The 24915-nt window shown below is 41.2% G+C and overlaps 1 protein-coding gene across 2 annotated transcripts in view; it reads left to right on the forward strand.

Annotated features, from left to right (window-relative positions):
• LOC116724226 (zinc finger SWIM domain-containing protein 6-like) overlaps positions 1–24915 on the forward strand; it is a 53333-nt gene that overhangs the window by 13120 nt on the left and 15298 nt on the right. Inside the window, exons 1-8 of one of the 2 annotated variants that reach the window (XM_032569727.1) lie at positions 11822–11972; positions 15013–15369; positions 17005–17153; positions 17838–17988; positions 19227–19406; positions 20644–20820; positions 21233–21379; positions 21617–21757. In XM_032569727.1, the coding sequence (XP_032425618.1) occupies positions 11837–11972; positions 15013–15369; positions 17005–17153; positions 17838–17988; positions 19227–19406; positions 20644–20820; positions 21233–21379; positions 21617–21757 (1438 nt within the window). In that variant the 5' untranslated portion in view covers positions 11822–11836. Of the gene's footprint in view, positions 1–11821; positions 11973–15012; positions 15370–17004; positions 17154–17837; positions 17989–19226; positions 19407–20643; positions 20821–21232; positions 21380–21616; positions 21758–24915 lie in introns of those variants that run through there. The other variant, XM_032569726.1, reaches the window with a different exon arrangement.

Raw genomic sequence — 24915 nt, forward strand, 5'->3', positions numbered from 1 at the left:
AAAAAGATGTAAAGCGCTGCTGATGCCTACTTTGGCTCTGTGCTGTCAGACATTCGAATTATTTTAAAAATCAAACCAGACACTTAAAATATATTCTGCTGGTTTTCACTTTTAGGATTCGCGAGGTTCTCTTGTTCATCTAGCAAGTCTGAATCGACTCACGGAGTAAAATAAAGCTTTCAGGGTTCGCCACGAACAGACAGTCAGACCTGAGCTTTTTGATAGTTTTAACACGATATCACTGATATCACTGTCTGGCAAAAGCAGCCCTGAAATACACCAACTACAGCTTCTACCTCAGCATATACATTACTTCCACAAATATCTCTAATATATTCCTCTATTTCATTTTTAAAACCGTTTTTTAAGGTTAGTTCAGATTATATATTTGACCTAAAAGTATGAAGAAGATAAATGAGCATATCGACGCGCTTCCTTCCTGCCTGGGAACCTGCTCTTCCAGCAGATAACGCTCCTTGCCATCTGTTGTCGGTGTTTATCTCCCCGCAGAGAGAGAAGTTACCGGCGTGTTTGCAATGTGTCACAAAGTTGCCCCACACGGATTCTTCGTGACACAACGTTTAAACCTGCCGGCTGTCGTCACGGAGATCTGTAACCGTCGGGCATTTCCTGTCTGCTTTCACTTTATTATTCTGCCTCTTTTGCATGCCCCACCTACTGCACTTTTCTTCATATCTGCCATAAAAGAAAAAGCAAATGATCTCGTTCTCCTGGTCCGACCATAGCTACAGGCCTTTTTCCTTTCTTTCCTGGCTTTTGTTGTGCGTCTGACTCAGACGCTCCCAAGTGCCTTGGAGCTTCAACTGTGCGGCATGTCAAAATGAAGACGAGTAGGACGAGATTTTAAAGCTGATTCTGAATGTGTTGCTGTTGAGTCAAGACCTACGGGCAAACTGCTGCTGGCACAGGTTGAAACGTTCGTCTGAACTCTTGTGATTTCGTAGTCGAGTTCAGCGACCCAGAGAAACATTCTGTGGGCTTAAAGTTTTATCACAATATTTTGTGGTGCTACTATGACAGCAATCTTGGTAACCAAGCTCTCCGAACGAGAAATGACGACCTGTTTTCTCATTTACGTGTCTAACATTATTAGACCATTGTATTTTTTTTAATGTTTCAAACTTTTGAGATAAGCGGGGGGTTTATAATTTTGTAAAAACCTGAATGTCCTCAGCGTTGTGATCTGACATATGGGTGACTGATCCCACAACATAATGGAAATGAGTAAAACACAAATGACACCAAACTACGTGCCAAAATTACAAGGCACGTTCTTTGTTCCAGTCATGAACTAATCTTTGAACTTGTTATGGTAAATGATGATTTAAAAACAAAAACCGTTTTGGGTAACTCACTTTTAGCTTTAGTCACTTTCCTAAAATAATTGCATGTCATTTTTTTATTTTTATTTATTTTTTGCCTTAAGGATCTTTTGGAAAGAAAGTGGTGGTTCTTTACTTTTGCCAAAATCACTTTTGGCAAAAAAAAAAAAAAAATACTTTGGCTATTATTTTAGGAAGGTGACAATATGTTTCTCAGGGTTTCATTACTCAGCAAAAAAAAAAAAAAAAAAAAGTCCAGTTACAAATTATGTTTAACGCCGCCGGTTTTTCTTGGTACTGACGGTTCAGCTGTGACCGTAACGATACCGCGCTTTCTGTTTGACACGGCACAGCTTCTCTTGAGTTCTACTTATTCCGTGGTAAAGCCAAACGGCTCAGCCGGAGATAAACCTGAAACCCCAATTACGTTCTGTGAATTAGGCTGACTGATTGATCGCTTTCGTTAGCACTTCAGGGATGACACAAGCTCTCACAAGCCCTGTTAGCTCATCCGGTATGCACGACCGGGGTATGCCTGGCATGCGCCTACAAGTTGAGTCATTGTTTTTATCTGTTAGACGTGAGTCATCTCTGCACATATGATGGAAGGAGATTTAAAAACTGCATCTACTGAGCTTTAAAAAGCAGTTGCGCTTGGGAGTGGCGGTGGGAGGAGCCACTAAAGAGATTAAAGAGCGTGATTTCAGAATAAAACAGGAAATGTCAAATTATTTGGGTGACATAATTCGAATGTCCCTGCTAGGTTTAAAAGTGCATTTGATGAAATAGGTTATTACAAACCCAATTACTATCAATGTCAATTTCAGCATGTCAGTGTTCTGCAGATGCCCACTAATGAGCTATCTTTTGATTCAGAACTAAAACATGCGGGGAAATTAATGCAAGTAGTAATGTAACTATGTACTCGTCTCTTGAGATAAGACTATATCTAATTTTGGGTTCAGGAGGATGAGATCTGATGGGTTTTTAACAATACTTGTTGGGAAAACCAAAAAATTCAGGTTACCATGTTTTCCCAGTCTGGCCATTGTCTTCATACGCTATTCTGATTCGAATCTCTCTTCACGGCTCCGTCTGGGATTTCTGCCATTGACTTGGATTTCTCCAGTAGAATTTCACCCACGCCAGTCGGCGAACAAAAAGAGAAGTTGTGAACGATGACGTCAGTTTTCTGCTCTGTTTTAAAATTGTATTCTGCCTGAATTAGCAATGACAGCGGCAGAAGTGATCGGAGCCATTCAGTCCTCATTGGCCACTCTTCCAAATATTGAATTAGCTTTAACAGTCGACTCGTTCGGCTCCGCACTTCTGTCTTTGCAAAGGAGGATGCTTGTTTGCAGCACACGCAATTTCTGGTAAGCTTCATAGTGCCGAACTGGTGGCCAAGCATTAGCGGTCGGGACAAACGTTAGCCGCTCCAAGCGTTTTACACAGCCGAATGGTTGCCACGGAAGATTGAAGGATTTATCAATCATTCTTGAAATTGTCAAGGTAACACTCCGGGTATGTTTTTGATGAGGGAATAACGTTATAACATGATGTAAAGTTTTTTTTAAAAAGTTGATTTTACATAATACTACCCCTTTAAGTAATTGGACCAGTCAAACAAAAAAAGTTCAACTCATGGTCTGGAACATACAGAAAACGATTCACAAACCGCACTTTAAAGAATCTAATCCGTGTCGACTTTTCCAAATCAGGGTCTATTAGCCCGTAGATTGTGGTGTATATTATTGCCTTCTTGTGCAGACCAAACGTAAAAAAAAAAAAAGCCTGTAAATCCGTCCCCCTACAGACAAAGATTAAACAGAGGCCCTCTGTCTTGGGTTAGGACAGACAGAAAACTGCGAGTCAGTGCGGCGAGTCATGTGGCTGCTGAACAGCAAGATGGGCCCCAGGTGGTAAAGGAGATGCTTAGCAGGTATTCAGACAGGGAGCAGAGAGACGATATGAAACGAGAGAAACGCTGATCATTAGACTGTTGAGGGAGTCGCGTTTATCTTCCAGTCGAGTCAGAAATGTTAAGCAAGCTGTTTGTTCTGTTTAGCCCAAACAGAAGTGAAGCTTAGGGTATGATGTACCACCATCATAAGGTGAGAGACCAGCATCCTGTTTTTGGCACTAAGGAACCCTCACCCACCACCCCCCTTACCCACTCCGCGTACCCACAAACACAAACGCACACACACACACACACACCCTGCTGTGACACCAAAGCAAAACATTCTTCCCTCTCGTACAGGCAAGTCATATGACTGGCAGTTAAACAGACGAGAACAAGCCGAGCACGTTTTTAGGCTAGGCGTTGCGCACACGCATGCCCATCCAAGTGATTTCCATGCACAGTTTCATTTAAGCAACCAAGAATTATTTGTAAAGGCACAAGTAGAGCGTGACGTTGAGAAAACAAAACAAAAAAACCGCACCTTGACGTGGCTTAAGGTTTATCGCTTTATGTATTTGGAAGAAGAAACTCAACAAGACAACACATGCATGAAGTCAACAAGAAAACTGACATGTTGAGACACCAGACGGAAACTCAGAAGTTGCAGTCGGAGGTTTACATACAACATTTTGAGGGATTGAATGATTTAGAACGTTTGGAGGTTTTGATGATTTTGTTTGAACTGTTCATTTTCCAGGGTGGAGTGATGCCAGAGTATATATATATACAGTATATATACTATATATATATATATATATATATATATATCTTTTGATTCAGATATATATATATATATATATATATATATATATATATATAAAATATCTTTTTTACCGACTCATCTAAGTCTCTCTATGGATGATCAGAGCATCTAATAATGGCGTCATGGTGCATAAAAACTTGTTGGATTAGTATGTGACTGGTCATTGGAAAGATTGATATCTATTTTGTAAAAAATATTCAAAAACATCTCATCCTTTTGGTTGATCACATAAAATCTCAACTAAACAGCATTACGATTTGGTGACGAAGTATCCAAAAAAAAAAGGTAAAGGGTGTGAATACTTTTTCAAGGGGCAGGATCAGTATCTCCTATTAACGTCTTCTTCTTTCCAAGGTTTACAACCCTAGAAAACTTCCAGATCAAAATGAACTTTTATGGGCTTCTGCGTACAACGTCATCTGCATATCATTTGTATCAACAGTAAAAATTTGCACTTCTTAACACTTCTGAACCACCCAAGTTTTTATTTGGGTGGTTCAGCACAAGTTAAAAAGCAAGTGAGTCAACATTCAGGGTTCAACGGTAACCGTGACGAGGTACATTGGGGTTTAAAAAGAACCGTCCGTATGATGAGACGCAAGAGAAATATACGTTAAATGGAAAAAAAACGGAAGCAAGTAATAATAAATAATAACTTGAACCAGCTGAGTTCCAAAGCAAGTTAGTCAAGCAGGCGTATTTTTACTCAAAGTTATCATAATGTAATAGTCTTGTCCATTCCCAGCTCATGGTTAGCTTTGTCCACTCAGACACAAATGTATTTATGTCTTTTATTTTAGCAGGCGTTCAGCCATGTTACTTAGGGTTCAGTTATGATTTAATAATGTAGATTATGTCATTCATGGCCTGTACTTGTATACTGCTTTATCAAGTCCAGACGACCCCATAGAGCTCCACACAACATTCAGACATTCACCCATTCACACACTCATTCACGGCGCTGATTTATGGCAGTATTCTGTTTCCCTTATGCAAAACACATCAGCACTAACATCAGTATCGGCCGATTTATAATTTTTTAACACTTGGGCATCGGTAGGCCTGTCACGATAAATTGTCCCAGAAATTATTGCGATACACGATAATATTGTTGTTTTGACACAAAGATAATAACATAATAATTTGAGTTTGCCAGCTCAAAGACGAATAAACGTCAGTTGTATGAAGAACATTTAAAACTGAAACTGGAAGACATTTTAAATACCCAAAATAAATCGCAACTAAATAAAAAGGAAATAAAAACCACAGACACAATTGAAACTGCAAATGAAGTGTATCGTGAAGTCTCTAGAAACAAAGTAGATCTTTAAAAATATTAATCATCAGAATGGAAATCACTGAGCTTATTTTAATTTATCACGGGTTTAATTGATTAATTACTTTGTGCGACGGGCTTTGTTATTGGTAGGATAAATAAAACTGAGTCAATATTAACAACTGGTATTTATTTCCATCTTGTTGCCATTAGTTTCTGGGCTGGGAGTGCAGGAGGCTGGTCATGTGATGGTGATGCAGGAAAGCATTGTGAGGAGTTTACCTGAAGCAGTGAAGTCAATGCAGTCAGGTTTTTTCAAGGTTAAAGGTTATTACTCATAAGAGCAAGGCTGATATTGGATATCAATATCGGCCCAAATTTTTATATCTTTGCATCCCTACTTCCTATTTGTCCTCCAGAAGTTTCTACTCCTGGAGTTTAGACCGGCTCCTCGCCAACTTCTTGTTTTCGTAGCCAAACTTAGTTTCACGAAACTTTTACTGCTACTCTGCATGATTCAGACAATATCCATTGCTTGTGTCATGGAAATCTGTATTTAGAGTTAAGTACACTCGGATCAGAGTGTGTGAGTGAATGCTAAAAGCTTTTATTTGATTTTGTGTCTTCATGGGACTCCAGGGCTCATTAGCAAGCAGGGCTGCAGCTCTGTGAGCAACTCTGCTGAGACGGACCGCATCTCCAGAGTAGGAACAAATGCATTTGGAGAGGAGAAGCTCCGGCCTGGCTTGCTGATAGCCCTCAGAGGCTAAACAAATGACTGCCGCTGAGCACACTGGGAACAGGCAGCACTCAAACAAATGCTTTTTAAATAGGAAAAGACAGCAAGGCGAAAATCCTCCTCTGCCCCTTTAGAAGCTGCTTCTCAACCCTCTCAACGGCTGCTATTTTTCACCGGCACGCATGAGCACTGACGTTAAAACCCCCGGTGAGCTTCAGGCTAGCTTGCATCCGGTCCTCCATGGAGGAGCTGGTTTTATCTTTGAGTTAATGTTGAATGTAAAATCATCTTTTTTTTTTAAGATTTATGTCAAATTGTGCTGTTATTCTCTCATCAAAAACATACTTGGAGTGTTGCTTTGTTTCTTTCATTTGAGAAATCCTTTTAACTCCCATGGCAACCATTCAGCTGTGCAAAACGCCTGGACCTAGCCCCGCCTCTGAGGATGGAGCTCCTCCTCCACTCAGTTCCTTCAGACTAGCCAGCAGTAATTAGCAAACACCTGGTGGAACTGTGTTCATTCTCAGTACGAAGCTGGTAAAAACGTTATTAAAGGGTTAATAGAGGAAGTCATCATGTTGTGACGACTTCCTGAAGGTGGAGTTTCAGAAAGAGCAGGAGCTTCTTAAAGATACAGAAGCCTAATTTAAAGGTGTTAAATTAGGAAATGTGTATATATATAGCATTTTTATAACAGCTGAAGTTAACATATATTTACTTGATTGTGCTATATTATGTTACAAAATGACACTAGGTGCCAGGAAAACGCATAATGCTGCCCCTTTAAGAAATGAGTCAAGATCAGAACAGGATTTCATCAGTAAAGTGTCAAATACACCAGTACACACTTGTTGTAAATAAAACATTTAAATACCATCAGAGGACATGTAATCCTTCCAGTGGATTCACTCAGCCCCTTTGGAGGAGAAGCAAAGCCACTGAAGTGGACTCAGTTATTCTAGTCCTCATGTTAAATTACATGGAAGCGGTATCAAATCCTGCCTCTCTGAGGGCTTTCATAGTTGTTTGTCATTCTGATCCATTCATGGTCATTCTTGACTCTTTTCTCTTCAGAAATGCCGCCAGAAATATTTCCTCATACCCACACAAGCCTCGTCTGACTTGACTCGCAGCTAATCTCAGTCAGGGTCTTTCGGTTTGCTGCTGTAAAGAAACATTAGTCGCATTTTTGAATGTTTCCAGTCTCTGTTGTTTGGCCAGTGTTATTTATGAAGTGTTTTACAGAAAATGAAAACATGACATTGAAGATTAGAATTTTACATCAGCCCAATAAAACCTCTTTAAAAACAGAAACGTGGCCTTAATGCAAAGTATTCTTAATGCCTGCTTAAAGGTTATTTTTAAAAGGTACATTTAATCTGCCTAACGAGCCTCATCAGAATGCATATTGTAATTTTTTTCATACGACTGTGTGATAAGAGTGATTTCCTGTTTTTTTTTTTTTTTTTTTTTTTTTTTATTTTGACGGCGCTCAGGAATTTCTGTCTGTTTGGTTTTAGGGGAATCCTGCTACAGTGTAATACTGGAGCTCAGTTTGCGATAAGTATTTCTGTTGCGAAAGCAGAGGGATGCTACCGTACTGGATTGAAGGAAATGGCAGTGATAACTGTCCCGCAAAGTCATTTGAGTCGGTGAAAGGCTACATCAACATTTAAAGCGCCGCCAGGCAGACTTTGAGCTAAGCGTTGATTAGCATGTCCGTTCTCTGAGGACAGAGCTGTGGGTGACTGGTTAAGAAGGACACAGATTGGCCCAGGTCACTCAAATCCTCAGTGACCTCCTTTGAATTTGCGACAACATGCATCCATCAGCTCTTTCATAACCCCCGGACTAACCCCATCACCTTATTTAACCGGGGCTCCCGAGCACAGCTGGCTGTTTGTTTGGTAATCCCTGAGCTCAAGCTACACACCTCCGTATTTATCACTCAGTGAATATACATTAGAGACATTTAGATATATTTTATAGAAGAGTGAAACAAGAAAGTAAGCACAAAGAACCGCCTTTCATTTCCAGACGTAGCTGCGGGTTTACAGTCCATCGCTAATTTGCTGTTTGCTAACGTTAGCAGAAGTTAGCTAAATCAGTTAGCTTGAGTTTCTTTCTTTTCTAAAAAAAAAACCCAAAGGCATACGTGGCAACATTTTTAACATTGCTGAGTTAAAAGCCTTCAATTCCTGTTTTTAATATTGTTGTATGTAATAACTGGCAGGGTTATCAGTAAAAAAAAAAGGTATGACAAGATTTTAAACATTTAAAGATTCAAAAGGGGCAAAAATCTCACCCCTCCTTTGATTTAAATTTGTTTCACTGAGATGTCAAAGGAAGTGCAGAGTGACTGAAGCTTTCTCCATCTGTATTAAACGTAGAGTAATGCAGAGCTACCCCTTCCCCACCTGTTGCTGCTGATCAGCTGGCAGGCGTCTACGCAGTTATAAGACAGATGAATTTGGTTGTTTGGAAATATTTCTGTTCACAAATAACTCAGGCAGTCCTGGTGTGAAAACTAATGGAGGGGCCCCTATCACTCTTATTGTTATGATGTTTTTAATCACCATAACAATAACAGGTGTGCCACTTCTCAAGCTACAAGTGGCACCGCTGTAAAGCAGCCTAGCGCAGGCTAGCAACCCAAGAAGAGAACCCAACTATGAACCAGCGTATTATAAATAGCTAGACTTGTGATAAACTTGGATTAAGGAACAGAATCTACTGATTTTATTCAAAATTTTTGCAATAAAGAAATTTTTTTTGAAGTTTTATTATTCTAGACGCAGCAATAATCGTTTTTTGCTTTTCGGTTTTAACCAACGGCAATTGGGTCATTTTTATTTTGTCACCATCCCAAAATAATTTTGGCAACAAAATGACTTGGGCCATTATTTTAGTAAAGTGACAATATTTTCTTTTTAGATTTTTGCATAAATACCAAAATACTATTTTTATTCACGAATATCAACGCATAAAAATCTCTTCTAGCTTTTACCTGGTGAAACAAAACCAAAATAGTTAGCATAATTCTTATGTCACAGTGTTTACTTCCTGCTGCATTTTTCCTACATTATAAGAAAACGTGTCTAATCAACTGTATTTCTTTCAAAGACACATCTGATATTATCACAGTTAACTGTATTTTCAGCTACCAGCTGTGGAACGATTTCATCAATGGTCAGAAATATGTCAGAGCCCGCCCTATCAGCCATTATCTGATATACTTTCACTTTTGTCTCTGTCTAAATTCACCTGAAACCAGGCGCCTCGGTCAGGTTGTGATTAGTCAGGCATCACTATTGATTGGTTGTTTACTGCTCCTTCTGCCAGCCCCAGAGACACCTCGGTGTCTCCACAGGCGAGAGATTAGCTTCCCCATTGTCACCAAAACAATAACACACAACACACACACACACACACACACTTAAACACTCACAGCACTGCTCGGCGGAGAAGCCGTCTCTTCTGCCAGCCCTTCCAGCTTCTGAGACCTCTGGCATAACTGTAATTGAGATGTTAAACAAGCAGTGTTACTCTGTTTCTGTTGCATGGTGTGTTTAAATAAGAAACGGGAAAATAGTAGTTTAAAACCTCACTGTAATTTGAACATACCTGGTTTTTTTAAATTCCTCCCCCAAAAACAATTTTTCTATTTGTCATTTCTGAAGTTTCTTGTAAACATCCCCGTATAAAATTCCCAAAATACTAGCGGTAGCTACGCCAAGTCTTTTGCGGTGCTTATGGAAACTCACAAGAAACAGACAAGAAGGCCTGCAGCGAGTTACACGGAGCTAGCTGTGCCTTGTCTTTGTCTTTTTTTTTTCCAGTTCCCACTCAGACATAATTGGATATCCTTAGCCCCTATTGGGAAAATGGAAATGGTGGAAGTGGGGTGAAGAATGAGAAGGGAGGGGAAAAATGGGGAAACTAGTTGCTTGTATTAGTGTGGGGTTATTTAAGCTGTTTCAATAAACAACATTTTCTGAAGCCAAAACGGAACATTTTAGCCTGAGAGTCCGTTCGTGAAACCCTCTCCAGAGAGCTCAAATAAGGCAACCATCTATCCTCCAACACAGCCAAGAAAACAAAGAGGTGGCTTCAGAAGTGTATTGAGGTTCCCTTCTCAAGAAACATTTCTAGAAAGACCTAAAACTAGCGGTCCACTGAATCTATTATGGAGAATTTATCTGTCCTCCATGCAAAGTTCTTAAAGTTGAAGAAGAGTCAGTGAGTTGAATTCTTTATTTTGTGTGCGTTAGCTTATTTTCTGAGGATAAATGCGGTTCAGTTTCATCGTTAACGTTTAAACAATAAAATATTAAAATCATGAAAAACATGGGGTTTGATGCTTCTTGGTCTAAATAACTCAGAATGTAGGCAGATTTCAGTGCATTTAGGTGAGTTTTGACACTTTGTAGTTTGATATTGTCCACAGAAAAAGTTTGCGTGGCTGCCGCACATTTTCACGCCAGCGAAAAGGTGTGCGTATATTTACGCAAGCTTTGACACAAAGTAAATTTTTATACATGCCGACTTTTGCGTAAAATATGGCGCCGCACATTTTTTGTGCGCACGCATGCTTTGTGCCTGAGGCCCCTGGTCTTTTGCTACAGATAAAACAAAAATCCTGCAACTGCTCAAATCTGGTACCGCTCCATTTTGTTTGTTAAATTTCGTGAAGAAGAAAGTCATGTTGTGTTCTTCAGGGTTTCTTGATGCAGCGCCACCACAGGCGAGGAGGGGAACGGGTTTTTCAAAGGGTTTGGTTGGTTTGACACAGTGCAGTGTGAAAACGAGCCGCACCAGCTGAAACTGTAAATGTTGCGACTTTGGTCCCCAATCTACTGGACCATCAGGTGTGAAAACGCCCTTATACACTTTAAAGACTTGAGGCTAGTAAAGGAGTTCATCAGTTCTTATGAAACAACTGATGAACTTATGTTTTAACGTTTCCATTTTTATCCTGAAAAATGTTTTGAAGACATTTAGCGACTTTTCAGCTTGATTTCTTTCTTTCTTTCTTTTAAAGAAATCAAAAGTACTTGTTTTAAGAGCAAGTTTTGAACATAAAGCAGTTAGTAGTATACGTGATCAATCCAATTGAAGGCGGTATGACATTCAAATGCCAGACCGAGTCGGGTTTGTGTGGTGTCGGGCTGCAGCGGGCTGGAAGGTGTTAACTCCGGTTGCTACGCGGAGCGCACAGCTGAATTATGCAAGCTTTTGCAGCGCAGACAGAGAGAAAGAAAGTGCATTACAAAATGCTGAGCTCAAGGGTTTGGCTCGGAGCCAGTTCTGACGCTCCTGCATGTGCTCTCTCACACTCAGCTGAGGGCATAGCCATTTTTTTTATTTTTTCCAGTGGCACAGCGGCGCTCCTTCCTCCTGCCGAGTCGGTGTCTCTCTTTCTGTTACGTCAAAGGTTCAGCTGTGGGCCAGGCATGACCGGGGCGGGGCCACGCCGCTGTGTTTGTCTCCGCGTTACAGGATGTGGACCCGGTGGTTGACTAGAGTGTGGTCCGATACTCATATGTGGGGGTGGGCGTGTGTGTGTGTGTGTGCTCGGCAGGAAAAGCAGCTGTAAGAAGTGAAACGGTGTTTTCTCCATTTCTACACGGGGTTTCACTCTCAGATATCGACTCCTTCCCCTCCCGTTTGGTTTGGCTTTGGTGTGCATCGTGTCTGCAGACAAAACACCCACTCTGCTTACTGCGACTCTTCCACAATACTGGGATGGATGTGTGTCAGCTATGTGCAGGGTGTCACACACACGTACTACCCCACCCCCCACCCCACACACATACACACAGGAGAAGCTGTGAGCAAAGTGGAAATTAGACCTGACGTTCCAGGTCAGGTTCTGGAGCTCATATGTAAGTACAGTGTGTTTGTTTTAGTATAAGTAGTAATAACACCCATTACAGAATTCTGCAATAATCACCCAGTTTACTCATTAGGAAGATATGATATCATAAATACAAGTCAAGTTTATTTGTGTAGCAAAATTCAGCCGTTCAAAGTCGTCTTACATCATAAAACATCATACAGTCAGCAACTATGAAACAAGCAATAAGCATTAGAGTTTGTCAAAACTCATCAAGCAAATACACATCAAATACATTGATCGATCTTCCAGTTACTACTAATCAATGGAAACGATAAACAGGTGGGAGTCAACGTTTCAGCATTTTTGCAGTTTCCTGGATGTTTGTTCTAGATTTGTGAATAGCTAAACACCACTGCTAACCTGTCTCGGAGCAGATTAGCAGTGGTGTTCAGCTGATCTCTCAAACACTACACTTAGACCTGTTGACTTTCTGTTGTGGAAAGCCTTGCTAAGGGACACATATCACTTTAAACTTCTTCCATTTTGTCATTTATAACCACAAACCTTACTGTAATTAGTGGCATTTGATGTGATAGACCAACGCAAAGTGGTAGAACATTGCAAAGTGGATGGAAGCTGATGCACGGCGAACAAGTGTTAGTTTATTTGTATTAATCTGAGTATCAAGTCTTTTTGCATAGACTGGTTGATTCTTTCCAACCAGTCCACAGATTTTTATTTTCTGTAACATTTTAAATTCAAATGACAATTGGATGGGAACACGGTTATAGTCAATGAGAGACTCCTTGGTCCACTACAACCTAAAGGGACAGTTCAGATGTTCTGACGTGAAGCTTTTTTACAAGTTATCATTCAGTGTGCTACTGAAATCCCTTCCTCTAAATATCTCTCCGAATGTCTGCTATCATGCGTTAGACATCCTGAGTTTGAAGAACCTTACTCCCAGAAATTTAGCAGCAATCAAAATGTCTGAGGTATCAATCAGTAAAGACTCAGAGAAGGGTAATATTCTCAGTAGATCCCACTAAAGTACTGCTGTAAGACCAGCCTGTCTGAGTTTCACATTCTCAAGACACAGCAGAAGTTCTCGCCTGTGAGAACAGCAGTCGTGTTATTTAAATCTCCCCCGTAGACCGACTTGACAGAAGGTTGAGTGTTTGACGCAGCTTTCCATTTTCTTTGGCTCAGACGGCCACCTAATAAAGCCGCCTGTCAGCTGTCACAATCTTGGCTTTGTAGCTGATCAGCCTCTCGTTTGGCCGCTCTGCGCGGACGACAGCGGGGAGCGAGAAGCACATCATGCTCCTGCGTTTCAAGCGACTGTTGCGTGCGACGCTTCTCGTTGGGCAGAACGAACTTGTTGGTCTTCGCCATGCTGCGAACCTGAGACGGGGACAGGCTGGTTGTGGACGATGAACTCCTACGGTGTGTACCACCGTGCCTCTGAGACCATCTGTCAACCCACGAACCCTGTCAGGTTGTCTATTCCAGGGTTTGCTTATAAAAGTGCTTGTTGTGTTGGTGTTCTTTGCCAGCGCCTGTCCATCTGCTGCGTCTTTCCAAGCTTAATATTTCAATCTCATTTTCGCTTGCGGCTCGGTTGAAGTGAAAACCGATGCCCTGGTCAGGTTTACGGCACATTCCTGACTGAAACCCAAATATACAGGATTTGAGAAGTCGGTTTAATCCCTCCTCCATGTGAATGTTCTTCACAAACACTTCTATAGGTTCTGTGTTGAGAGGGCCAGAGGTTGACAGTTTAATAGCAGGACTTTGTGCCGGTGGTGAAATGATCCTGTCCGTGCTGACAGAGGAAGGAGGCGATTAGGGGAAGGCAAGCATTAGAGGTGTTGTGAAAGGGAAATGAAAAGGAAATGAGAGTGTGTGTGTTTCTGTGGCACCCTTTCACCTGGCCGGCGCTTCTCTGAACGAGTGACAGACAGGTTAACGGTGAAGTGAGGGTATGATCAGTGAATAATGAACGAAATATCATATTAGCAATGTTCAGTGCAAGTCTGAATCTTATTAGCTCTTCAAATTTCTCAGTAAATAAATTTTTTATGTTATTTCTGCTGAGGAGGAAGTAAATATTGGTCCACTATTCCTATGCAGTTTACACAGTTTGGTCCCAGACTAAGTCAGGTTGCAACAGATTTTTGGGGCAGTTCCACAAATGTATTTCTTCACAAGCTCCATGTCTCTGAGATGCCTTATACATATATTAATGTAAGCGCTAAAACGATGTAGCAACAACCTGAAAACATTACGCATCTCATTCTATGCAGACCCTTTGTCTGCGCCAATGAAGAGTTAACTCACCTTTGGGTGCTAATTTGGGTGATTAGATTATTTCCAGCTGACGCCAGCTGCGTTTTCATTACAAATGTCTGCAAAACCTCAGCCTGATATTCTGCTAATGTAAAAAAAACACACACACACACAATTTCACAATAGCGGTTTTACCATCAAATTAGAAATGCAATTAAAATCATTAAAAGGTCATTAAAAACATGCCACGTCATCATCCTCTAAACACTTTGTTGCTTTCTTTGTCTTTTTCGCCAGTAGTAACATCCAGTTTTTTTTTGTAATCGGCGTGTTTCCATTACACAAATTTATTTTCGTAATCCCAATTTGTGCAATTTTATGGTCAATGGAAACACACCTGCTCTGGTCTACATTTAGCACTTCCTGTGTTCCTTTGAGCTCAGAAAATTTGTGTACACATGAATGATCGTCCAAAATGGCTCCCGAGAAAGTGCAGCTTTCTTTTGAATAACATTTTATCTCTGGCCTTACCTTTTGTGCTACCTTTGACTTTATTTGCAAAAACCTTAGAAATACTGGAAACGGCTAGCTCTGAGTCCTATTCTTCACTCAGTCGAGGTGGCCACACTGAACAGTGTTGATGAAAACTGAACTCTCTCGGTACATCTCCACAAAATCTGCAGTGCCTGATGATGCTTATCTTCATTTTTAAGGTCCAACTAACTCCACAACAATAGGTGAAAGTCAAAAACGTTATTTCATTCCCGCTGATTGACGGCGAACATGTTTCTGTGCAGGTTTCCACCTCAGCGGGACGGTCCGGGAACCGGCCACGTCCTCCGAGCCGGAGCTGCTGTGCAACGTCAGCGTCAGCTTCGACCGCTGCAAGATCACGTCGGTGACGTGCGGCTGCGGCAACAAGGACATCTTCTACTGCGCCCACGTGGTGGCGCTCTCGCTCTACCGGGTACGGAAGCCCGAGCAGGTCAAGCTGCGCCTGCCCATCTCGGAGACGTTGTTCCAAATGAACAGGGACCAGCTGCAGAAGTTCGTCCAGTACCTGATCACGGTGCATCACACGGACGTGCTGCCGACGGCGCAGAAGCTGGCCGACGAAATACTGTCGCAGAACTCCGAGATCAACCAGGTGCACGGTGAGTGGAGGGGCCGTTTGGGGCCTCAGGGCCAAAAACAGGCTGAGCTTTTAACATGCGTACAAACACGCACTCAAGCAGACGCAGGTATTTGTTTTCACGTTTGCACTGTTTTGTACCAGTCGAGGCCCAGCTGGTGGGTGACGTTGTGAGTAAACCTGCTTTTGGTTTTGTCGACAGAATATGCAGAACAGCTTCTTTTCTGCTTACCACAGAAGTTGGGATAATGGTCTGAATCTGAAATGAAACTGGAATTTTCTAGACAAATAATTTATGTCTGAGTTTTTGTCTCCGTTTTTATAATAATCTATAAAGTAAAATCATAATGCAGCTCGTTTGCAAGCTTCTCGCCAAAGTAATAACTATTTAGCCGCTTGAATCAATTTTTTATAGACTGAAAATATGAGTCTGTTTGTAAGCTTGCAGCTTCCTGATTGTCCCGGACACTTCAGGCTTCAGTTTCTCACTTCATATTTCTGCCTAACTACTTTCACTCTCTCTGTGGTTGAACCTTTTTACAGCGTTCGGTTCTCCCAAGAGACACTTGTTAAGTGTTCCTAAAGTTGCTCTTCTGGGCTCGCTGTAGTCGCGGGGTTAATGCTATTGATAAGTGTTTAAGTAGACCGAGCACACATTAATGCATTCTGTTTGATTGGAGCACTCAAAAAAAAAAAAGCTGTTTAAATAAAAATTTCTGCATATAATCTGTACTCTTAAGTCGGAATTTCACATTTCCCTAAAAAAAAACAAACAACAAAACCAGCTGAAGGCCAGATTTCACTCTAAGGCTTTTCACTTGTCCAGACCTAAAAATCCAATACATGTCCAGCCTGGTCAAGTGAGGAGAAAGCTAGAGATGCTCCACCTGTTTAAGATCCCTGGAACCTGATGGCATTCTGAAGTCATCTATCTATCTATCTATCTATCTATCTATCTATCTATCTATCTATCTATCTATCTATCTATCTATCTATCTATCTATCTATCTATCTATCTATCTATCTATCTATCTAGATAGATAGATAGATAGATAGATAGATAGATAGATAGATAGATAGATAGATAGCAATCTAGCTAACTGTCTATGTAGTTTGACGGCTACATAGATGGATACATAGATAGCTATTTTGCTAGATAGATGGATAGATGACAGATAGCAATTTTGCTAGCTATCTAGAAAGATACTTTGCTAGCTAACTACATACACAGCTAGTTATGTCAAATTTAATAAATGATTCAACCTTTGTTTTCTAAAGTCTGTACTTCGTTTCAATATTTGCATTAGATAGCTAGCATAGCAGAAGGTGGCTGAAATTAGCATTTTCTTTGCACAAGTTTTCTGTCACACAAAGACGTACCGTATAAATCTGCATAAAATGCATACAAGTAATTGAAGTAATTAGTTTCCTCACTGTATACAACCATTGGCATGCAGCTCACTGTTTTCCTTGCAACCTGTTCAGTTGGCAATAATCTCATTCTCAGGTCAGAGTTGGGACTTCCGAGGCGAATAGGAATTGTTTATTCTTCTACCAAAAGTTAAATAAAAAAAATAATAATAATAAATAGAACAACAACTTGAAAGAGCTTAACCACTGTCTGTTTTTGTTTTTTTTCCCTTTTCACTCATGGCAGGAGCTCCAGATCCGACGGCGGGGGCGAGCGTGGACGACGAGAACTGTTGGCATTTGGATGAGGAACAGGTCCAGGAACAGGTCAAGCTCTTTCTCTCCCAGGGCGGGTACCACGGCTCGGGAAAGCAGCTCAACCTGCTGTTCAGCAAGGTACCAACCGTCCAGCCGTATTAGGGCTCTCCTCTCTGTGTGCTTTTCTTTTTTTGTAATGGAGCTACAGAGATCTGGGATACCACAAGGATGTGTGTCGATGTCTTTGCTTCTTCTATAACTTGTGATGTGTGTTGTGATGCAAAAGACAATATTCTGTTTATGTCATATTTAATCAGTGATTAAAGTTTTGTTTTCTAAACTCTTTCTAAAAACTTTTTAATGCTTTGTTTCCCCTGTACTTTGTGCCAGTATTTCTATTTGTTGGTACTTATTTTAGGTCTTTTTATAACTTTTTATTTAAGCTGTTTTTTTTCCAGTAGTCTGATGGAGAATCAATGCAACCAAATATCATTCTCATGTGCAATAACTGGTGAATGTTTTATGAATGATGGCTGTTGTATTCTATTTTAAGTAAGATTATCATGTGTGATTTATTTTACAAACTTTCTGACCCAACCACTCCTTACTAAAACATCAATACTCATCCGGATTCTATTTTTCTTTCATATTGTTGATTTCACCTTCATTAGCTGAAGCCATGCAGATTCTTTTTTTATTTACACTCACACGTCCTGTTTCCATCTCTCTTTTTTTGTTGTTGTTGTAAAATTTAATTTTTCGCCAAAAGGGAAAAAAAAAAAGGAACACTACATGTAACCTGAGCTCCTCTGTGCCCTCCAGGTGAGAGAGATGCTGAGGATGAGGGACTCCAACGGCGCTCGCATGTTGACGCTGATCACAGAGCAGTTCATGGGCGACCCCCGACTGGCGCTGTGGAGGCAACAGGGGACCACCATGACCGACAAGTACAGGCAGCTGTGGGACGAGCTAGGTACGGCGATGAAATGCAGCCGCGCCCAGACACTGAAGCCCGGATGGCAGCTGCTGTGAAGCGTTACAGCTTGTTTGGCGTCGCTAATCGATTCGATAAGACCGATCAATGCGCATTTCGGTGCTTTTGATGAAGCTTGTTAATTTATTTTACTGCGTAATCGAAAAACTTTCTGTCGTAGCATCCACTTGCAACAAGATGCTTTGTGGGGGTATGTAGACATAAAGTGGTGTGAGGTATTCCTGTACGCCTTCAGGCCTTAGCGCAGCGATCCTCTTCAGTAAAACAATGAGGCACTAACGAGATGAGGCGGTTCGGACTCATGATTCCCTTATTTGATGGGGTTTTAAGCCGGACTCACTTTAACTTTGAACAGCAGCTGATTTGGCTTCATATGAACCATTTTACTCCCACAGAAGCATTTCTCTTTAGCAGAAGGTTTTATACGTGTTCGTCTGAAACTGACACTAACTTGCAGCAGAGATACGACGGAGTACTGGGGCCGGGCTAACAAAAAGTCTTATTTTAATTACGAGAATAAGGTCATAATGTTATGACGGTAAAACCTCAATGACTCAATAATAAAGTTGTAATGAGACAAAAATAGCTGTACGACATTACGAGAATAATAAAATATTGCTCATTTTAATTTTTATTTGTTTTTCTGGTAGTAGCTCTTATAAAATTACTACTTCATTCTCCTGGTATTACAACTATATTCTGGCTATATTGTCTTTATTGTCATACAATTTTATTCTGGAGTCTTTACAACTTTATTCTCGTATCATCACAACTTTGTTTTCAAAAATGTTCTACTTCTGAAATGTTTAAGTTTTTCTTTTGAAAATTTCTGAGACTAATGTCAAAATTTCTCTTTTTTTTCTTGGAAATGTTTTACTTTTCAAGCTCATAAATGTCCACGATTATTTTTCTAGAAAATTTTGAGATTTTTGGCGGAAATTTACTATTTTTAAAAAATATATATTTTTAACTACATTAGCCCTAATATTCAGTGTTTTTTCATCTCATATCTGCATTACATTAACTTAGGAAGCAACATCACTCTGACATCGACACAATAATAGCAATTCCTTTTGCTTTTATATGTCACAATCTTTGCTTTTCATTCGGGTTTCCTCCGATACGTCGTTGTATTTGGCCGACTCTCCTTCAGCAGTTTGCATCTCGGAGCAGAGTGTGTGATCTCGGGTTGTGTGTGTGTGTGTGTGTGTGTGCAGGCGCCCTGTGGATGTGCATCGTCCTGAACCCGCACTGTAAGCCTGAGCAGAAGCCTGCGTGGCTCCGGCAGCTCCGCAGGTGGAACGGCGTGGACGTGTGTCCCTTGGAGGACGGTAACCATGGCAGCGAGCTGATCAATCTGACCAACGCTCTGCCCCAGGGGCCTCCTGGCAATCCAGGTGAGAGGAGCGCAGCCCTTCCTCTGTTTTATCTCCACGCTCTCTCTCTCTCTCTCTCTCTCTCTCTCTCTCTCTCTCTCTGTCACCTTATCAGTCTGCTCCCTTCGCTCTGCTGCCGTAGTAACGCCGTTGAGCCCTCCCCTTTCCTCCACCTCTCTTTTAATCAAGTCTCCATGCTTCAGTCTCGGTGCCTGTGAGCCTTATTACCCTTTCAGTGTGGCTAATAGAAAGAGCCTAATAACACAGTGGAGGTCCTGCAGCTTTTTCTTATTTCACTCGTTTTCACTACATCAGAGAAATTCCCTTTTTCCCGGGTAGCAAAATAATGTTTGTAAGAAGGAAAGAGGGATTTCTATTGCTGCTGCTGTTTTTATCCAGACAGTCTCTGCAGCCTTGTGTCATTCTGACATTTTACAGTTGTGTTCCTATTAGTGTGTCTCCTTTTTACTTCCGATACGATACCGATATTGACCCGATACGTTATCAGCACGAATCATGCGTGCTTTTATTGCTTATTTCGTAACGTGGTTCGTACAGCTGCTTAAAATCCTTGAAAATACTTGCATTTCGTTTAGCTGCTTTCAAGGTTTGGAAAGTGCTTGAAATTCAAACGGGACAGTTTTGAAAATGAAGTGCAATCTAACGTTTAGAAAGAGTTATTTACAGTTGAGACCGGATATTTTCATATGCCTAATAAAAAGACACATAGATTTTTTTTGCCTCTCTGTCTGAAGTTAAATCAGATAAAAATTTTCTTTTCTTGGGTCCGATGGATTCACCAAAATTATTCCTATTTGATAAATGCCAGAAAACGTAGCTTTCTTTGCATATTTTGTTTAAGCATTTCATTTGAGCAGGAAGGTCATTTACCTTGACATGACTAGTTTGGATTATTTCAGTGTGATGAATATTTAATATTTTTAATTATTGATCATTCTATATTTTATACACTAAGCAACATTATTGAAACTGCTGGATTTTTTTTTTTTTTTTAATTAGTGTTTTTTTTCTTGAACCAGTCACTTCAAAACATAACCGATTTCTGCTTAGCTTCTTCTGGCCCTTCATTTATCCTTGTTTTAGCAAATTAGCACCATTATTTGCGCCAGTTGTGGTCTTGACACTTCCTGTTTTACTTGTGATGTGGAAAAAAGTTCTAACTTCCTGTCGCCACATGGTCGAGTTGTGACTAAAGTCCTTCGGGTTTGACGAGCCGTTCCAACTCCCCGTTCCGCAGACGCTCTGACGCGCCCTCACCGGACCGTCTTCACGCGCGCCATCGAGGCCTGCGACCTGCACTGGCAGGACCCCCACCTGCAGCACGTCATCACCGAGGACCACTACAACAACTACTGTTACCACGACAACCTCAACGGCTCCCTCTTCGACTCCAGAGGGTGGCCCCTGTGGCACGGTGAGAGAGCCGGAGAACTGAAATCAAAATCTTACCAAGTGTGCTCGGTCTAGTTCCAAACAAGACAAAACCAACTATAGATAAAGGAGCTTGTTTTAAGTCAATAATTCCTTAATATTGATGACAAAACATAAGCTCTACCGGCAGATTATTTCACTGACAACATGAGAGAAATGTCTTGTTATAAGTGAAATAATTTGCTAGAACTTTTCATCATTATTAAGAATTATTTACCTAAAACAAGCTCCTATATTTTGCTGAAAAGTTACTTTTGTCTAACATCAAGCATAATGAAGATATTTGCACTAGAAACTAGACAAAATTACTCATGTTGTTTTGATACTTTTTTTTTTTCCAAAGTAAAAACGTCTCCTCTCGCTGTTTTTTTTGTTGTTGTTTTTTTTTAAATCAGAACACGTTCCCACGGCATGCGCCCGAGTGGACGCCCTGCGGTCACACGGTTACCCCAAAGAGGCTGTGCGGCTGGCCATCGCCATCGTCAACACGCTGCGGCGGCAGCAGCAGAAGCAGCTGGAGCTTTTCCGCGGCCACAGAAAAGGTCCGTCTGTCGTCCTTTGCTGAATTGGAGTTTTGTTTGAGGCGACGCTCTTCGCCGAAACTCAAACCTCAGCAGGTTTCGTTCTGTAGATTTTGTATGTTAGGTGACAAATCAACACAAGGTAAAAGTTGCCTATTTGTTCGGAACACATAGGAACACGTAGTTTATACCTGATCCTGATCTGATACCTGGTTTTCCATGGTAGTAACTCAGCTGTCCATGTTCTCGATCCCTCAGAGCTGCTCCACAGGGGCGTAACATCCATCACCAACCTGGAGGGCTGGGTGGGCCACCCTCTGGACCCCATCGGCACTTTGTTCGCCACCCTTATGGAGACGGGACGGGGGAGCGACGATGGTGCCACCGCCGACTTCCCAGGTAGATGTTCACAGATTAACAGCAGCTGCGATTCGATTAAGCACAAAATTGAAAACAAATTTGCTCAGCGGAAACACGGCAATTGTGAAAAAAACACTTTTGTGCGCTAGGGTGAGGTGGGTTTTTTTCCAGCCGTATTGAAATAGATGGATTTCGATGCAAAGAAGACGACAGGAAGCAGGAGGATGATGGTTTGTTTTGTTTTTTTCCGGACCATCTGCAGCTCGCAAATTGCACAATTCATACAAAGTTGTGGGTTGAATCCGTCACTCTTCTGTAAAATCGCCATCTACAATTTCCCCAAAAACACTCCATAAGCAGCCGCTCCCAAGTAGGCGGGGCTTATCGCTCCAACGCCTTAATGAGACGCTCCTCTGATGTTGAACTATGAATATTTCTTATGTAGCTGACATAATTTTTAATGACTTACTGCGTGAATAAGACTATTCACGTGCGATTTTTAGTTTAATTTCTTATTTAATGGAAATGCAGCAATTGCAAAGTTACGTTTGTTTGACATTAGCAGAATATCGACAAAGATTTGCGCACATTTGTAATGGAAACGCAGCTAGTGAAAATATTCAGTGCTTCTTCTGTCAAGGTGGTAAAACAGTGAAAATTCTCATTTCAGTGAAAAACAGCTGTTGTTGGTGTCACAGTAGCAGATAATGTTTTTGTTTTAGGTAGAATGTGATTATTTAGCAGACCCAACATAAGAAGCTAGAGGAGTTTGCTGATGAGGATTTTCTCCAGTTTTGGACGTTTTGTGGCAATCTGTTAAAAAAACACAAAAAAACAACCAAAACTGCAAAGTATGTAATGGTGAAGGGACCAAATAGCAGTCTGAGGGAGCAGCTGATATGCATGAATACACAGTTTCTCCTCTAAATGCTTTTTATACGTTCTGTTCTTTGCTTCCTGGCGGATCCTGAAATTAGCTAATCTGTTTAGCACTTTTTCCACAAAGTGTTGTGGTTAGTGTGACTAGATTAAAGATTAACGATTACATTTATACATTTCCAACTGTGTGATCACCAATCAAGAACTGTCGAACTGAAAATCATCCGATTCTGGCCAGTAGTTCACTTCTGGGTGCATCAGTGGTGGCTGCTAAGTGGTCCAGAAGCTAAGTGCACTTACCTTCTGGATAAATTCCAAAGCGCTCATTTACTTGGCTGTTTTGTAAAAGTTTAGGTGAATAAGGTTTGAAATCTGTGTTGAAGTTTTCTTCTAACTGCTTAAGAATTATTCAAGTAGTTAGACATTTATATTCACGCTCTTATTTTGAAGTGAGTGAAGACTACGCAGCTATTTCATTTTCTTTCCTCACGTTCTCTCATGTTTTCCACCAATAACTTTGTATCAAGCAAGAAATGAGAACAAAATTAAACACGGCGGTAGATCAACTAATATAGATATAAACACAACATCTAGAAGGCCCGTCGGCATGGGCGCTGTTTGTTGTTTTTACCTATAAGTGGCCAACTCTCTGTTATTCCTATATCGATTTGATACAGTAGGGGCTTCCGCACTTCCCATATCTGTGCCCTCTGTCACTTTTTTCAGCAGCTAAAACTGTTTAATCCGTTAACACGTCGTAACCTGTTTTTCCGAGCCGCCTTTAAACGCAACATGAGCGCTGGGTTTTACACCTGTGCGGCAGCGAAGGAGACCTGCTGCTGCAGCTGGGCAGAGCTGCTCGGGTTCGTGTTTGAATCACGGCAGCAAACCAACAAAACGCAAAGAACTTTTCACAGTTTTCCCCCCAAACCAACCGAACGAGTTGAGAAATGCTGTTGGATGCAGGTAATGTTAGCTAAAAGATGGCTAGCTAATACCAGTACAGCACGTTAAGCTTGTTGTTAAGCCTGTAGACTACTGGTGTTGTCCATGTTCAGCTACGTAGATTCATTTTGCCCCCCCCGCCCAAAAAATAAGCCGATGCCCCCCCGTTAAACTCGTCTGGAGCCAGGGCTGTCTAAGGGCATTGTAGAAAATGTAAATTATGTTAAAATAAAATGGTGCAGCAGGGTTGTAGTTTGTCAGAGGCAGATATAATTTGAATTGAAGTTAACAGTTTAGCATTAGCTTCAGCTAATCCCCACGTTGGTGTAGCATTAGAGGAATGTTTACGATTTGTGCTTTAGGGTTCGTTCAGCAAACTTTTTACTTGGCGTTGCCCACCACTGTTGGTACTTACAACCAAATACAAAATTACAAAAAAGTTAGCCTCTTTAGAAACGATACCAGAAATCGTCCTCTGGTAACTACGTTTACATTTGGCGGACTCGAGCTGTTGGACGCACCCAGACGTTTTCCTTTACTGCAGATCGAGCCGTCCTCAAACGCACCATCCCGCCGCAGCGATTGCGTCGTTCCCGTCAGACCTGCAGGGCCTCGGGTCGTGATCAGCAGAGATGACACAGACGTGCTGATTGGCCTGCAGTCATCCTCCAATACCGGCTCATGAATAAGAGATGCGGCAGGAAAAACACTCCAATTAAAACACATTAATTATGCAGACAGAATTTCGACATGCCACAGTCAGACAGGACGTCACAGCAGCCCGCCGCTCGCGTCTCTGGTATAAAGTACAATTAATTCACAAAGCGCCCCCTGCACTCAAGACCCCCTTGAATTATTAGGCAGTTTAGAGTTTGTTTCCACTCGGTGGAACTGAGCTTTAAGATGTTGGTTTAGGAGAAAAATCTGAAACTTTATAACATTATTCTCAATTTCAGAGAGGGCTTTTATCTATTTAACTTTTATTTCTACAGACTGTCCCATCGAGATCCAGGATCTCATTTACAAAATAAGAGCTGCTGAAGGAGTTTATTTCCTCGCTCATTTCACTTTCTTACATTAAAGCTCCTACCAATGTACTTCAGATCAGAAACTTTTCATTTATTTTTGTGGATTCTGATGACCATGGCTTACAGCCAGATTTTTGATTCCCATGAAGCTCGGCCTAAAAGACCGATAAAAATGAGACTTTACTTAATGAACGACATAATCATGTGCTGACTGGACATCCTGAGGCCCACAAAAGGTTATTGATAACAAAAGCTGGCTCTTCAGAGGGCTTTACCCAAAAATTGTCATGGAAAGTTGAGTGGGAGAAAAAATTGTAAATTTCAGCAAAAAAAAAAAAAACTCAG

The sequence above is a fragment of the Xiphophorus hellerii genome, chromosome 8 (genome assembly GCF_003331165.1).
Source record: "Xiphophorus hellerii strain 12219 chromosome 8, Xiphophorus_hellerii-4.1, whole genome shotgun sequence".
Lineage (NCBI taxonomy): Eukaryota > Metazoa > Chordata > Actinopteri > Cyprinodontiformes > Poeciliidae > Xiphophorus > Xiphophorus hellerii.